At 43.6% G+C, this 17,727-nt stretch overlaps 1 protein-coding gene across 9 annotated transcripts in view; it reads right to left on the bottom strand.

Moving 5' to 3' along the window:
- The window catches only part of LOC137376191 (uncharacterized), a 73,429-nt gene that overhangs the window by 19,822 nt on the left and 35,880 nt on the right, over positions 1-17,727 (bottom strand). For all 9 annotated transcript variants that reach the window (XM_068044275.1, XM_068044277.1, XM_068044279.1 and 6 more), the window contains 5 exons: positions 14,990-15,198; positions 10,628-10,762; positions 9,408-9,557; positions 7,022-7,250; positions 5,742-5,943 (listed from right to left, as the gene is read on the bottom strand). In XM_068044275.1, the coding sequence (XP_067900376.1) occupies positions 5,742-5,943; positions 7,022-7,250; positions 9,408-9,557; positions 10,628-10,762; positions 14,990-15,198 (925 nt within the window). The remainder of the gene's footprint in view (positions 1-5,741; positions 5,944-7,021; positions 7,251-9,407; positions 9,558-10,627; positions 10,763-14,989; positions 15,199-17,727) is intronic.

The raw sequence follows: 17,727 nt of genomic DNA, 5'->3' as shown, positions 1-17,727 counted from the left end.
TGAATGGTGGGTGGGACTCACAAGACTTGGGGTTCACGACTGTTAAAACCTGGCAGCACTGAGGCGAGAGGCCATATTGCTGCGATGGGGAAGCAGTCCTGAGCATTGCTGCATAGGGGAAGAGGGGGGTTCAGAGGCCATTGTTGGACTGTATTGCTGTATGCATTGCAAGGATGTTCAGGGTCTCGGGGGATTTGCAAGGGTGTGCGGGATCTCGGGGGCTCTGCAAGGGGTTTTGGGTTTTGGGGGCTCTGCAAGGGTTCTCGGGGGCTCTGCAAGGGGGGGTCAAGATCTCTGCAAGAGTGCTCGGCGGCTCTGCAAGAGGGTTCAGGGTCTCGGGGCTCTGCAAGGGGGTTTGGGTCTCGAGCGCACTGCAAGGTGGGTCAGCGTCTCGGGGGCTCTGCAAGACGGTTCGGAGTCTTGGGGGCTCTGCAAAGTTTTTAGTGTGGGTTTGGGGTTTCTGCATGGGTTTAGTGTGGGTTTGGGGGGCTGTATTGAGTTACCAAACAGCTGTGTGATGTAGTTTTGCAGTCACACTGCTGGAACAGAAGGTTGGGCTCTGAGGTCCATCAGGGACCCGCCGCGAGAATTGTCAAATGTTCAGTTGCCAAGAAAGGGACATCTCTGCATTGACCACAGGTCACCTTGCATGGGTCTGATACATCCTATGTTTTTTGGACACCCATGGCATGAGGCGGCGCCTCCGATGGAGGGAGGGCCAAGAGGCTGCTGTGCCTGTCCGTGAAGCTTCACGATGAGAGCAGCAGCAGCCAGCCTTGCCAAGAAGGGCCCACGTTTGCCAGACAGTGTACCAAACTCGGATCGTCTATCTCAAAATGTCCGAATGCCATTATCAGTGAAGACTGTAACTCTCCAGGGAGGCTGTCACTGACTTATGCACCTTGCTGCAGGATGAGTTATGACCTATGGGATTTGGTGGTCACCCTATGCCCGTGACCCTGAAGATCACCGTGACGCTTAACTTTTATGCATCTGGATCTTTCCAGGGATCCACCGGGTACATGTGTGGGGTTACCTAGGCAGCAGCCCACCGCTGCATTAAGGAGGTAAACAATGCCCTGTTCAAGAGGGTCGGTGACTATGTGTGTTACCAGACCAACCATGACAGTCAGGCTGAGAGGGCCATTGAATTCGGCGCCATCGTTGGATTCCTGCAGAAGCAAGGTGTGATAGACTGCATGCATGTGGCCATCAAGCTTCCCATGGACCAGCCAGCCACCTTCAACAACAACATTCCATCAATGTTCAACTGGTCTGTGACCACTGAAAGTGTTTCCTGCAGGTTTGTGCCACTTCCTGGGAAGCAGCCACAACGCTTACATACTTCGACAGTCCCAGGTGCCATAGCTTTTCAGGATAACCACTCGCCTTCAGGGATGGATTCTCAGGGACAAGGGCTACCCATTGAAGACATGGCTTCCAATGCCTATGAGCAACCCTTGCAATGCAACGGACGAAAGGTATAACAATTGCCACAGCTCCACTCGAATGACCATCCAGCAGACCATTGGGCTACTGAAGATGAGGTTCCGCTGCCTCAATCGATCTGATGGAGCTCTGCAGTATGTCCAAGTGAGGGTCTCACATACTGTAGTGGTCTGCTGTGATCTGCACAATCTAGCACTGCAGAGGGGGGGAGGAGGCCCTATATGACAATGAGATGCCTGAGCAGCACTCATCCACCGATGAGGAGGATGCAGAGATGGGAGAGGAGCCATCAGCAATGGATGGTAAAGGCACTGGAGGCCAGACAGGTTTGGAGATGCAAGGTAAAGGAGGCAAGAGACGACATCATAATTACCTGTTCCCAGCCATCCTGATATCCACTCACTGAGAATGCAATAAAGACTCACCTTCAGGCATGAATTCTGTCACCTTCTTTCCATTTGCGTTCCCTGACTTGTGACCAGTTGCGTTGTGCGCTAGTGCCCATGGGAGACCATATGTTAATGAGGGCTGTGGTCACATAGGCATTGCATTAAGGGTGAAGGGGGAAGTCAGCAGCTTACAATTAAGGCATAATGGAACATGGCATTTAGACAATTATGGCTAATCATTTGGACAAAAGAACTTTTAATTGTTGATAACATTACATATTATCTACACCAGTGAGTCCCAAAGTGTGATTAGGAGATTTTCTTTAAACGTTTGTGAAGGCTTCTACGCGATATGATCCCTGCGCTAGAAGCTGGGCTGCAGGCAGGCTGCCCTTTGGTCTGTGATAACTTTGGCGGGAGTCCTCTGGCTGCCTGAGGACTGGAAGGCCCTAGCTGTCTGAGGGTGCCTTGTACTGGTGCAGGTCACTCCTCAGGCATCACCGGCTCACTGAAGGAAGAATTTACGAGCTGGGGTCCACACTCGCAGTGCCCTGATGGGAGCCCCCAGATGTGGAGGGCAGCCTCTCCTCCTCCCTTTGAAGGCTCACTTGAACCTCCCTGCTCACCAGAGAACGAGGAGAGGGAGAAGTCTTCAAGCTCCTGTTCCTTCTCTCACCTTGCTATGGCTGGGTCAAGCTCATGGCCAAGGTGATGGTGTGCAGGTCTGCATGCATCTATGGTATCTGGCTCTCCATGAGGGTCGCCAACCTCTCAATGGAGAAGCCCACCTGACTGAGACATGGCAGCACTCATGGCATGGATGAACTCCTCCATCGTCTGCTCATGGCTGCGCATGGCCTCTGGCATCTCCGCATATGTCCTTACCTCTCTCTGCAACTCCAGCATTCCCTGTGCTGTTCACACCAGAGGCTCATTATCCGCCTGGGGCTCAGCATGGGTCTGGCCACCCACAGTCCTCCGACTGTCCTCGGCTTTCTCTGCCTCAGCCAGCTGCTCAGGCGTGTGTGTGGTGCTCTCATCAGCTTGTGACCCTGATTCTACAGCTGAGCGGTGACCCACTGAGTTGAAAGTATCTGCTCTGGTGGAAGGTGCAGGAGAATCATGTGATGGTGCTTCCTCTGAGTGCTCATCCTCCTCAGAGGTGACTGACTGCCTCCTGTGACTATGTTCTCCTGTGCATACTGATCTACATGAAAGAACACAAACGTATGGGTTAGGCTGTGCAGATCTCGTCATGTCAACCATGTGTTATGTGGGTCTCCAAAATTAATGAGTATGTCAATGGAAGCTAATCCTCACTCTCTTGTGTAGGAACGCTTGTCGCCCCATCTGAAACTGCATGGCTGCCCTGGGTCCCCACCTGTTCCGAGGCCTCTTCTTAGGTCATGGTGAAAGGACACAGATCAGGGACTCTTCCACCAGTCTGGGCTGTCTCCCTCCTATCATGGTCCCTCTTGCCCTGCAAGAGGGAGGATGGAGATAGTAGAGATCGGTGGCGAAATCAACATGACATTTCAGCTAGTGTCGGCCCCTCATCCCCTGCTGGGGGAACTGATATCCCTCCTGCTGTCACATGCTGTCAGGGGAGTTAATGAGGGTGAGCTATGAAGGACGGTGTCCTGTGGCCGAGATGCAGTCATACATCTGCCTGGATAAGGTCCTAACCTTGCTCCTCTGCCATTACCGTAATATTGCCACCCTCTCCATGTCGCACATCCTCCCGCGTAGTCACATGCAATCCCAAAAAAGGTGAGTGGTATGGTGCACTCACCTTGGCAAATGCAGGAGGTCGTTGACCCTTCTCCTGCACTGGACCCAGATGTGGTGGGTGATCCCACAGCTGCTGACCTCCTCTGCGATCTCCACCCAGGCTTGCTTGGTCAGGCGGGAGGACCTCTTCTTGCCATCACTGGGGAAGAGAACCATCCGCCTTTCCCTGGATGCCTGGAACAAAAGCTGCAGGAAGGCATTACTGAACCACGGGCACACACTTTGTCTTGCCTCAGCCATTATTTTTTGCCCTCCTCGGGGGGTTGTGAGGTCCAGGAATCAGTTACACTAAGTTTAAAGCTGCACCAAGCTGACAATGAATCTAAGGCAGGAGTGATGCAGGGCTGGCAGGCTTTTAAATATGGCGCCAGCACCTGCACCGGAGTCATCTGATGCAGTAATCGGCGACTCTTACCCCACCGCCCCGCCATGTGATTGGGGGGGCTCGCATCTCCAATATGCAAAATGGCCGTCCGCTGCAGAATTGCAGTGCAGTAGCCATCAACATAATGGACTGGAATGGCACCATTTCCAGACCCACTGGTGGGACCTGCAGCGGGATCATTAAATTCAGCCCTTTGTTTATTTTTAGTCAGAATTACACAGCATGCAGAGTGGTTATTTATTGGTGTAGCATTTAAGAATCAAAGAAATTGCAAAGAAGCCTTTTTCCAATGAACCACCAGCCCCCTGCCCTACCCCACCATATTTTAGTAAGAGTCATTGCATAAGAGAACTCCAGCAGGGAATTCAGGAGAAACATTTTTACCCAGAAAGTGGTTAGAATGTGGAACTCGCTACCACAGGGAGTAGTTGAGGCGACTACCATAGATACATTCAAGGGAAGGCTAGATAAATGGATGCGGGAGAAAAGAATAAAAGGTTATGCTGATAGATGAAGAAGGGTGGGTGGACGATCTGGAACTCACTCCCCAAAATGCTGTGGATGCTGGGTCAATTGAAATCTTCATGTCTGAGATCAACAGAATTTTGCAAAAGCAAAATACTGCAGATGCTGGAAATCTGAAATATAAACAGAAAGTGCTGGAAATACTCAGCAGGTCAAGCAGCATCCATGGTGAAAAACAAAGAGTTAACATTTCAGGTCAATGACCTTTCATCAGTTTTGATGAAAGGTCATCGACCTGAAACATAAACTCTGTTTCTCTAGCAATAGATTTTTGTTGGGTAAGTGTATTAAGGGATATGGAACAAAGGTTGGTAAATAGGATTGAGGTTCAGATCAGCCGTGATCTACTTGAATGGCAGAACAGTCTTGAGGGGCTGAATGACTTACTCCTGTTCCTACGACCTCATTTTTAGGCTATTTACCGCTTCGTTTACAATGATTTTCCCATGAAATTCAACCTCAACAGTCGGACTTGGGGTTGATTAAAAACACAAAGCATTTTACAATAACATTTTAGTTTTTCTAAGTTCTGTCCCTGTGGACACAGGCATGCAAATAAAATAATTTACTTTTTGCTGTTGATGTCTTCAGTGTAACAACAGTAAATAATTGGAGGTATTTTCATGGCATAAACAGAGTAGATCATGAACAGCTATTCAATGCAAAAGCTATTCAGTATTATTCCACCTAACACAGTCCATTCTCATGGGTTTTGTGCTGGACCACTCTTGTGAGACTGAAGGTTATGAATTCAAGCTGCCATACCAGGATTTGTGTACATAATCTCGGCTGCTGCCTCAGTGCAGGACCAAGAGGTACTGTGTGCATTGTTGGAGATGCTGCCTTTTGGATGAGAAGTTAAACCAAGGCTGCAGTTGCTCGTTCAGGTTGGCTTAAAAGATGCTGTGGCATTATTTGAAGGAAAGCAGGAGAGTTCTCTTGGTATCCCTGACCAATACTTATCCTTCAGTCAGTCCCATCAGAAAAGGAGATGAATTAGTCATTTATTTCATTGCTGCCTGGGGATCTTGCTTTGTGCAAATTGGCTGCCTTATAACAATAACTGCACTTCAAAATTAAGTGCTTTGGCCTCAAGATGTATAAATTCAAGTTCCTACTTTCTTAATTCTCTGGGCACCATAATGTGTTGGTTTTTCATCATATCACAAGAATGAATGGAGGTGTAGAACCTGCTCACTTACTAGTCAGTTCTACTGGTGGGGTCCCAGATGTTGGTTTGTTCTCCATGCTAATGCTGGCTTGGAAACAAAGGCAGGCATCGTTAATGAGAGTCTTGGCTTTCTCTGCTGAGGACTCATTGTCATATTCAAACATCATTGCCAAACCAAGCTTGTATAAAGCGTTACTGCTGCAGGGTGTTGTTTCAACTCTTAATTGGCACACCTACAAAAAAGGGATTGTTTTATTATTGCAGAGTTCTGCCAGCAATCTAACAAACTTTAAAAAAAGCTGAGTGGTATGGTTGACATTACTGTTTCATAGATCATCACCTGGATCTCAAAGGTGGATAATGCAAGGAGCTGTCTTCTTTCTTTATTGGCACCTTATTCATTCATATACTAGATTGTTTAGATTAGCAATGTTATAAAGTTAGTTGTGGCAATTGACTTTCAACAATGGGAAACTGCCAATCAAGTGATCACTGCAACTGATCACTACAATATACTGCAGTAACATTGTATCAGATGGACAATATCAGATAGGTAATGGTTGTAGAAAGCAGATTTTCATCTAAAGCCACAAATTAGTTACAAATGGTGATCAAATGCTGAACCATGGAATAATAAAATACAAGGTTGCACTTGTGATTCCCCACAAAGTTAGTTGCAGATCTCAGCCATGTTGTCAGGGAAAAGACGCTGAGTGAATACGTAAGTCTCCGCAAGTAAGTAGACAAATTCAGAAAAAGGTGCATGATAGAGGTCACCCTCTCACACCCTGCCATTTCACTGCCACCGTATAGTAGTGGCAGAGGGCTGGGAGCAGATCGCCTGTTCTGCTTCTTGGCTTCAGTATAGTGCTTATCCTGAGAAGTGAATGGGAAAGGGTTGAAAACAGAAACAACAGATTTTTTAAGAAAACAGTAAGAATTCCATACTAGGAATAATATTGTTTTAAGAATGCCATTCCTCAATATAGGTTACCTTTTAAAACCAAAAAGGAGTGAATCTCACTGCTATAATTAGTGTGACTTAACTGCCTACAGTACAGGAATAGATCAGGATCAACAAATTGAATTATGGGAAGCAGGTAGGTACAGTAATAGTAAATTAATAACAAGGTTTATTATTACTTTAATATCTTTAAACTTAAAAAAATTAATGATCAAATTGCTTTGGACAGCTACGTACTATAGAGAAAAAAATCTAAGACTGAAAGATTAATTTGGATGCCATATAACCAGTGTTAGATTGTCAATGTCTGACATTGAATCACAGTAATTCTTTGTGCAGTCTCATACCGTTCGTTGCATTTCTAGTAGATCCGGACAGACTGGAATGTTGCTGTTTTTTAACAGTGCAGACAATGACTGGCATCTTTTAGTAACCCACTCTTCATTCACCGTTGGCTGACGGGTCAGTAATTCTAAAAGGGTAAAATGGGCCTGAAGCAGCAGCCATTCCAAATCCTGACTTAAAGATCCACGATATGGATATTTGCACAGACCTCGGGCAGCTAAATCTACAGCACTGACACCAACACAGAAAATTAAATGAAAATGAAATATTCAATAAAGAATTTTAAAAACATTAATCATATCTACCGAGTTAGTCTTGGGTTGAAGGGGATGGTGGGGGAAATTGACTGCATTCAAGCACTGGGCCATAAAAAATACTTATTTATTTTATTTAGAGATACAGCACTGAAACAGGCCCTTCGGCCCACTGAGTCTGTGCCAACCAACAACCACCCATTTATACTAATCCTACATTAACCCCATATTCCCCACCATTCTCCTACCACCTAGCGACACTAGGGGCAGTTTACAATGGCCAATTTACCTATCAACCTGCAAGTCTTTGGCTGTGGGAGGAAACCGGAGCACCCGGCGAAAACCCATGCAGTCACAGGGAGAACTTGCAAACTCCGCACAGGCAGTACCCAGAACTGAACCTGGGTCGCTGGAGCTGTGAGGCTGCGGTGCTAACCACTGCGCCACTATGCCGCTTGCATTTCTATAGCACCTTTCACCACCTCAGGATGTCCCAAAGCACTTTACAACCAATTAATTATTGTTATAATAAGAAACATAGCAACCAATTTGTGCACAGCAAGATTCCACAAACAGTGATGCAATACATGACTAGATAATTTGTTTTAGTGCTGTTAGTTGAGGGATAAATCTTGGATCAGGGTACTGGGGAGAACTCCCTGGCTCTTCTTCAAAACAGTAGCTATGGGATCTTTCACGTCCACCTGAGAGGGAAGACAGGGCCTTGGTTCAATGTCTCATCTGAAAGACGGCAACTCTGGAAGTAGAAAGGTTATGTGCATGACCCCTGTGCTGTGCCGAGACACCCAGCCTCATGACTGGCAGCAGTGAGAGTGCTACAACTGGTCTCAGCATCCAGGAGCTCCAGCTCCTGACCAGTGATACCTTGTTGAAAATGTGACTGCTGAAACAGGCTAAGGAGGGCGTTGGGCTCAGCATTCAAGTTATCCATCACTAAGTGAATCACTGACACTGACAGCTGCAGAAACACTCTTAGATGAGGTAGTGAAGAACCTCTGTAGTTCATAGAACTGCAACCTAGCATAAATATCTTAGCATCAGTTGCTGCTTTCAGGTGCGGAGAGGGTAAGGAAAAGAACAAAAATCACGTTATTCAATTCCTTTTGTGGATTGCTGAATTATGATACTGTGCTAAATCTCAAATATTTCTTTATTTCTTTCACTGGTAAATCCTTTTAACTCTTCACTAAAATTGGATTGTAACATAACAGCTATGTGTGATAGTGGCATTCATTATTTTTCAGAATCTTTTCTATCTTTCTTACAATAAATTATTTTGTGGCTCAGATCTTAGGTCATTCTCATGGGAAAATGCCAACTCCTCATGCTTGGGATAACAAACAGCAAACTGTCTGTTAATTATTTTTTGAATTTATGCTACGCCTCCACAAGATCTCTTGGGTCTTCAGCAATGATAAAGGATCACACCGGACCTTGTATTAAAGTTAAAATATCAAGTGAATTTATTAAACAAACAACAAACAAGCAAATAGTCGGACAGTGTTATAACACAATTATATGCTTACAGTGGAAAGTATAGTATTGAGCTGCTTGAGTGAAAGAAAAATCACAATCAAATGCTATGTTTTTTTAATAGATTCTTTACATAGAAGTACATAGGAAGTACAGCACAGAAATAGGTTATTCAGCCCAACTATTCCATGCTAGTGTTTATACTCCACAAAAGCTTCCTCCTAACCCTCTTCATTTTAACTCTATCAGCATAACTTTCCATTCCTTTCTCCCTCATGTGTTCATCTAACTTCCCCATAAATGCATTATGTAATCTTTTCTGACTATGAGAGCCAGCTACTCTAGGTTATCTTTTTTCTGTGAAGATTGCAATCAGGGTGACTATCTTCCACAAATTTGGCTTAATGAACAGATATAGTCATTTATATAACTTTTCCCTGATTTCCTGTGGCTTGTTTGGATTTTCATAATATACACTTGGGGCTCGATTTTAACTTTGAGTGGGTTTTGCAAGATAAGGCTCCTGTGAAGCACCTTGGGACACTTTACTACACCAAAGGCACTATATAAATGCAAGTTGTTGTTGTTTAGCACAGACAGTAATTGAAGATCATTAAAACAAATAAAACGTAGCACTTACAAGTGAAGAACCTGTTCAGGAGTCATTGTTCTTTCAGGTAGTCCTGCTGGAGGGTGGAAGAGAAATGTTCCTAGCCTGAATATCCCTTTGAGCAACTGAATGTTCAGAAGGGAAAATGTATTTAAAGCCCGAAGAAATGAGATTTCTTGACTAGAAGGGAAAAATGGATAAAATTTATTTACAAAATATTCAAACTCAGACAAAATTAATTAGCTATCCTACTGAAGGAAACAAACATATAGTGGCTAAATAAACTAGATGAGTTAGTGCCTCCATGATTAACTTGAGGAATGCCTTAAAAAACAATGATTTAGCAAGGCAACATTATAGAGCCCAAGAGTCACAGAATCATAATGACACAAAAGGAGGCCATTTGGCCCACTGAGTCCATGCCGGCTCTCCGTAGAGCAATCCAATCAGTCCCATTACCCCGCTCTATCCCCCTAGCCTTGCAAGTTTATTTCCCTCAAGTGCCCATCCAATTTCATTTTGAAATCATTCATCGCCTCCGTTTCCACCACCTTCATAGGCAACGAGTTCCAGGTCATTACCACTCGCTGTCAGAGTGCCATCTTTCGGATGAGGCCCCATCTGCTCTCTCAGGTGAACATAAAAGATCCGTTGGCACTATTCAAAGAAGAGTGCTCTCCAGTGTCCTGGCTAATATTAATCCCTCAATCAACATCACAAAACAGATTAAGTGGTCACCATCGCGTTGTTGTATGTGGGAGCTTGCTGTATGCAAATTGGCTGCTGTGTTTCCTATAAACACTTACGTTAAATAAGCCACAATTTGCCAATCTCATGCAAGAAAGGCCAGAAGAAAGATTGGTATAGAAAATGGAAATGTCATGGTGGTGCAGTGGAAAGTGTTCCTCTGAGGTTAGGGAAAAACCACATTGTTGGTGGAATAGAGGGAGCTTTGCACTGCATCTAGTTCTGCTGGGAATGTTTGCTCCTAGAACTGGTGTTGAACTTCCCTTATGGAACATAGGAACAGCAACTGGCCATTCATCCTGTTGAGCTTGTTCTGCCATTCAATCAGATCATAGCTGATCTGTACCTTAACTCCATCTACTTGGCTTGGTTCAGTAACCCTTAATACCCTTGCCGAATAAAAATTGAAATTTTCAATTGATCTAGCCTCTGAAACCTAATTCCTAAATTTGTTACATTTATAACACTTTTCTAGTTTATCACTCCGGACAGTAAAAACTTACTCTGGGGGGTCCTGATCTGGAGTCTGAAGTTCAGTCAGTAATTCTTCTAAACCCTGCTGCAGGTATTGAATAGCATAACGTGTTTGTGGACCCAGTCCACCATCACGATCCAGCACGAGCAGGCCTGTATAAAACCTGATAATAAATCAGGAACAAGTAAACTTACATCTAGTTTGTTTAACAAGATCACGTTGCATGTACCTAAAGCTGCACCTGAAAATATTTCCAAGAAACTCTAATATTCTTCAGGTGCTCAACTTAATATTTCATACTGATTAAAATTACGTACTTGTGAAATAGGGATTGAATTTGTTCAAGAAGGAGTTAGATCTAGCTCTTGGGTCTAAAGGGATCAAAGGGTATGGGGCGTAAACGGGAACAGGTTACTGAGTTGGATGATCAGCCATGATCAAAATGAATGGCGGAGCAGGCTCAAAGGGCTGAATGGCCTACTCCTGCTCCTATTTTCTATGCTACTGTCTAATAAGGCCAACACATTATTGCATCAATGGAGTCCAGTGACGGCAATATAGCAGTTGACCCTAAATGCATTTCAGGTAGGCGATGGGGTGAGTGCAAAACACATTTGCAGGCCTAAGTTTCAGGCACAAGGCATTTTATCTCCCAGGTGACATTTAAAAGCTCCTGGTCCTCTTCCCACCCAGAATAGGCAGGAAAAGGGTGCATATTAGCTGTTGGCATTCAGGGAAATGAAAGGGAGGGAGTTTCAACCAAGTCTCGCAGGATTTGGGGGAGGGAAGGAGTTTGGGGCAGGCGGAGACTCTGACACCATTTTGGGGCCTACAGCAGCACTCTGGCTCTTCCTGACCCCATAAAGGAAATCTTTTCACTGAGCAAGAGGATCACTTCATCCTTCCCACCAGGTTCTGGCCTGTTTCAGCCTGATCTGGGACACCATGGTGGCTTCCCTGCTACAATGCCTTCAGGGTCCGAATAACATCATATCATTGATGTGTGAGGCTCCCACCTGAGTCCTGTCAGCACCTCACCGCCATTAAAATCAGGGATCAGTAAGAAAGGAACAGGAAATGGAGTCGACCACTTTAACTGCTCACCTACTCAATTTCTGCTGAGTGGGCGGAGGGGTAAAATCTGCTCCTTACAACCTATATCATGCCTACAAGAAAGCATGAAGTGAGAAATCAAGACTGCTTCCCCCACACAATTTACCATATCATCTGCTTCATCCATTTAACACCCCAAGGAAACGTCCTGCATATATATTTCAATGCCCAAAGGGAATCAGTCAAAAGTTTGGAATATTCATGCATCATTACATTATGTTACAAAATATTACATAGTATTTACAGACATTCGGCCCAACAGGTCCATGCCAGTGCTTAGGCTCTACACGAGCCTCCTCCCATCCCTACTTCATTTAACCCCCTTGCATATCCTTCCATTCCTTCCTCTCTCTTGTGTTTATCTAGCTCCCCCTTAGATGCATTAATGCTATTCACCTCAACACCTTGAACCTATTGTATACCTCAGCTAGCATCTCCCCTTCCCTCTCCCTAACAGTAGAGGAACTATTATATCCTGTGGAATATTTGATCATATCAGACCATGTCATCATAGCCTGCAACATCACCCTAACCAGATATTTATCCAACTCTTTTTAAAGTTAGTTATCTCAGCCTCAAGTGGTTTTGCTAGAAATCCACTACCTTGTGGGACAGTAGCTTCTTCTAACTTCTTGCCTTGCTTGAGTCTTGTTAACATACGAACAGACGAATTAGGAGCAGCAGTAGGCCACTCGGCCCCTCGAGCCTGCTCCGCCATTCAACAAGATCATGGCTGATCTGATTGTAACTTCAACTCCACATTCCCACCTACCCCCAATAACCTTTCACCCCCTTGCTTATCAGGAATCTAGCTACTCTGCCTTAAAAATATTCAAAGACTGCTTCCACTGCCTTTTGAGGAAGAGAGTTCCAAAGACTTACAACCCTCTGACAGAAAAAAATTCTCATCTCTGTCTTAAATGGGTGACCCCTTATTTTTAAACAGTGATCCCTAGTTCTAGATTCTTCCACAAGAGGAACATCCTTTCCACATCCACCCTGTCAAGACCCCTCAGGATCTTATATGTTTCAATCAAGTTGCCTCTTACTCTCCTGAACTGCAGCGGATACAAGCCTAGCCTGTTGAATCTTTCCTCACAAGACAACCCGCCCATTCCAGATATTAGTCTAGTAAACCTTCTCTGAACTGCTTCCAATGCATTTACATCCTTCCTTAAATAAAGAGACCAATACTGTACACAGTACTCCAGATGTGGTCTCACCAATGCCCTGTATAACTGAAGCATAACCTCCCTACTTTTGTATTCAATTTCCCTCACAAAAAATGATAACGTTCTACTAGCTTTCCCAATTACTTTCTGTATCTGCATACTAACCTTTTGCGATTCATACACTACGACACCCAGATCACTCTGCGTCGCAGAGTTCTGCAAACTCTCACCATTTAGATAATATGCTTCTTTTTTATTCTTCCTGCCAAAATGGACAATTTCACATTTTCCCACATTATACTCCATTTGCCAGATCTTTGCCCACTCACTTAACCTATCTATATCCCTTTGTAGTCTCCTTATGTCCTCTTCACAACTTACTTTCCTACCTATCTATGTGTCATCAGCAAATTTAGCAGCCATACCTTCTTTCCCTTCATCCAAGTCATTTATATAAATTGTAAAAAGTTGAGGCCCCAGCACTGATCCCTGTGGCACACCACTTGTTATATCTTGCCAACCAGAAAATGACCCATTTATGCCTACTCTCGGTTTCCTGTTAGCTAGCCAATCTTCCATCCATGCCAATATGTTATCCCCTACACCATGAGCTTCTATTTTCCGCAATAACCTTTGATGTGGCATCTTATCAAATGCCTTCTGGAAATCTAAGTACAGTATATCCAGCGGTTCCCCTTTATCCACAGCACATGTTACTTCTTCAAAGAACTCCAATAAGTTGGTAAAACATGATTTCCCTTTCACAAAACCATGTTGACTCTGGCTCATTATCTTGAATTTTTCTAAGTACCCTGCTATAATGTAATTAATAATAGTTTCTAACATTTTCCCTATGACAGATGTTAAGCTAACTGGCCTGTAGTTTCCTGCTTTCCGTCTCCCTCCCTTTTTGAATTTGCTATTTTCCAATATAATGGACCTTCCCCAAATCTAGGGAATTTTAAAGCTATATCCTCTTGCACTTGTTGTGCATAATGCTGTCTCTACACTGCTCCAGTTGATTCTTATTTGTAATGGACGAATGGAAAACTATGCCCTAACCACAACATTAGAAATCTTTAACAGATCAGACACATGCCCATTTTCCATCCCAGTCACCATTAACATCTACCTGAGTGAAATGGCCCAATCCGCATACAAGTACGGTTCGTTTTGTGCAATGGGCTCACATCCATAATGAACAGAATTAATATAAACTGTTTCCCCCATAAATGATGTACAGCATTTTTGAAAATAAAAGCAAAATACTGCAGATGCTGTAAATCTGAAATACAGCATTTTTGGTTGTCTTCTGAACAACTTTTTCATCACTGTTAAACTGGTGATGTTACTTCCATGACAGCAACCCCATTAAAGTGTAATAACTTGCAGTACATCAGTGTAGGAGGGATATGACGTGGATTGAGCTACATAATTTCCCATCCAACAAACTCTGAGACAGTGAAGGAAAAACTCAGATGATGAATTCACCTTAAGTACACTTGGTGATGGATAATTAAGAAATTCCCAGGAATAGGTCTCCTTGCCCACCTTTCATCTTATAATTACATTACTAAATAGAATTACACAGAACTTACAGCACAGAAACAAGCCATTCAGTTCAACAGGTCTATGCTGGTGTTTTTGATCCACACATGCCTCATCTCAGCCCTCTTCATTGAATCATATCAGTAAATCCTTCTATTCCTTTCTCCCTGATGTGTTTATCTGACTTCTATCTAGAAGTATCTATGCTATTCACCTCAAATACTTCCTGTGGTAGTGAGTTCCACATTCTAACCACTCTCTGGGTAAAGAAATTTCTCCTGAATTCCTTATTGAATTTTTTAGTGACTACCGTATATTTATGACCCCTAGTTTTAGGCATCCCATGAGTGGAAACATTAAATGAATTTATTGATTAATAATTATAATAATTATAATTGAAATAAGTAATGCAAAAAACATCAGAAGCCTATAGAGATAAATAATTGATCAAAAATACCTAAAAATTACATTATGTTAAAATATTGCAATAATTAAAAACAAAGCCAGTAATCCTTACCTAGGTGACATAAGCAAAGTATGTAGTTTTAGCTGCTCACCTAATGGCAGGTTCTGTTGGTTTCTGTGCTAGTGCTATCTGCAAATACTTCAGTGCTTCGTTGTTCTTTTTTTGGAATAGCAGCAAGCGCCCAACATGGAAATTATATTGCCAGTTTTGAGGGTGCACAGACAAGGCATCCATGTACTTCAGAAGAGACCAATCAATGTACTTTTGTTCATCGGAGACCACTGGTTTCAATTTACCATCCTAAATCATATGGCCAGTCAATAATAATAGTGCATCGGTTACCTGACCAAAAGCTCTTGCCTTTGCATTACAAATACAAAGATGCATGGGGAAGTAGATTACTGAAAATAAACCATTAGCTGGTGCTGGATTTGCATTTCTGATGTCACAAGCAAAATTATTTTCTGTATTCTACTGCTCCCAAGTTGCTTATATATATATAACATTTTTATGAGGCCATAAAAGTTCATTTTCATTTATTCATGCTGATGATGTGGAGAGGCTGAAGTCATGTGATATCCACATTATTCTCAGGACTAAACATAAACTACCTGCCCTCCTTGAGTTCAATGTAAAGGGTTGGATTGTCCTCTAAATTACTGCCCATTTTGGGTAGATTTGGGGCATAAAATGGGTTCTCAAAGGTTACCACCTCAAAACTGCTACAAGAAACTGCACCAGAATTATCTTCCTGAAAAATTGCCAGTCCTTGTCAAGACTCATCTTGATCTGAGCCACTGCATATTAAGGGAGCGTGGTTAACTCTGGCAACCTATTTCCCCTAACTTCCATCTCAAACTGTTACTGCCATTAAATAAAGTGGTGATTGATGCCTCAGGAAGGTATTGCTGAGGTAGATACCATGTTCAGATCCTTCTACTGAAGGTTGGTATTGCTGTGTCTGTATATTAATCTCTTTAGTACTTTGGAGGGGGTTCAGTCAGGGCTTTTGTTGCTGGTTTTATTCTGCTCTGCTCAAAATAATGGTTTGCATTGGGGATATATGTTTTTTAATGGATATACCTCTATTCTTATGCTATGAATAGGAGCAGAAGGAGAAAGAGGAGGAAATGGAAGAAATAAGATTGGAGTCTCTCGGACAGAGGCTTAACAGAAGGCATCTCTTCCCCACATGCACATACAGACTCAGCAGGGTCAACACACCATGGTGTTCTTACTTAGACCTTTTTCTTAGAATCATAGAAAGTTTAAGACATAGAAAGAGGCCATTTGGCCCATTGTGTCTGTGACCATCAATATCTCAGAAGGAAAAACAAGAAATGCTGGAATCACTCAGCAGGTCTGGCAGCATCTGTGGAAAGAGAAGCAGAGTTAACGTTTCGGGTCAGCGACCCTTCTTCGGAACTCGCTGACCCGAAACGTTAACTCTGCTTCTCTTTCCACAGATGCTGCCAGACCTGCTGAGTGATTCCAGCATTTCTTGTTTTTGTTTCAGATTTCCAGCATCCGCAGTATTTTGCTTTTATTTTAATATCTCAGAAGGCACTGCTCTCTTCTGCAGGGTACTGAGGAAATATGTCAACTGCTGTCTGAAGACCTGCAGCCCACTTCTAGCAGGAAGTCAATGTCACCACAGCCTTGAATTTCTTTGCAACTGGATTCTTCCAGGCAGCATCAGGTGACTTTTGCCACATTTGGCAGTCAGCTGCTCACTACCACATCAAGAAATTCGTAGGTGGCGTTCAGATCCTTTCCATTGGAGGCAGACAAACAAGAATCCAGTTCTACAGATTGGCAATGTTTCTACATGTGCAAGGAACAATTAATGGAACATACCTGACACTCCATGCCCCATATGGCAACCCCTCCCTATGTCATGAATCGGAGAAACTTTCATTATATAAATGTGCAGCTAGTATGAAATGTCAATCATCTTATCCTGCACATCAGTGCCAGATGCACAGAATGTTGCCACAGCCAGTTCATTATGTGACTCTCCATCATACCAGTCCTCATAACTCAGAGCCAGGTATCAAGATAATGGATTGCTGATCAGATCTAATCCCTACAGTCATGGCTGATGATGTCAGTAAGGCTTCCCCAAGCAGAAGGGGAAAACAAATATAAAAATCCCATGCCACTACTAGAAGTGTCATACAGAAGACTACAGGAATTCTCAAGTTTTGGTACAGGTACATGGATAAGTCCCTGCAATACAGCCCAGCGAGAGTCTCAAGCAACACTGTACCCTGCTGCATTCTACATAATGTTGCAATGTAGAAACCTTGGTGTAACTAGAGGTTGGAGACAGCGAAGAGGAGGAGGTGGAAGGACTTTGCTTCTTACTACAGGCACAGGGTGTACAGGAAGGAGAGGATATGGAATGAGGCAGCCAGCAGCAAGACAAAAGGCACAACTGATAGCCCAGTCAATAAAGGTTGTGTCACTAAATAAAGTACTTCACACCTGTCTAAACCCCCCCACACCCTCACAAAGTCCCTCACTGTCAAAAACTTCTGCTGTGTTCCTTAATAAGGCAGAGGTTTATGCTATCAGACTATTAGGTTATCAGTCCAATCCCAAAAGCTGAAAGCATACGCAGAAATGAACTCTGAATTCTACATGCACAAGTCGTGTGTCCTTCAAAGCACAATATTCACCAAAAATTCCTATCACCCCCAGCTACACTACTTCTTAACCCTTTGTGCCAGCTAACCCTGAAATTTGAGTCCATTGATAAGGTCATTCATTTCTGCAAGTAATGTTCATCCTTGCTCATGCTCAGTGCTTCACCTAGTGACAACCCTA

This window comes from Heterodontus francisci, chromosome 13, assembly GCF_036365525.1.
Source record: "Heterodontus francisci isolate sHetFra1 chromosome 13, sHetFra1.hap1, whole genome shotgun sequence".
NCBI lineage: Eukaryota > Metazoa > Chordata > Chondrichthyes > Heterodontiformes > Heterodontidae > Heterodontus > Heterodontus francisci.
Note: the sequence above shows the minus strand (reverse complement) of the source record. Positions and strands in the feature narration are given on the sequence as shown.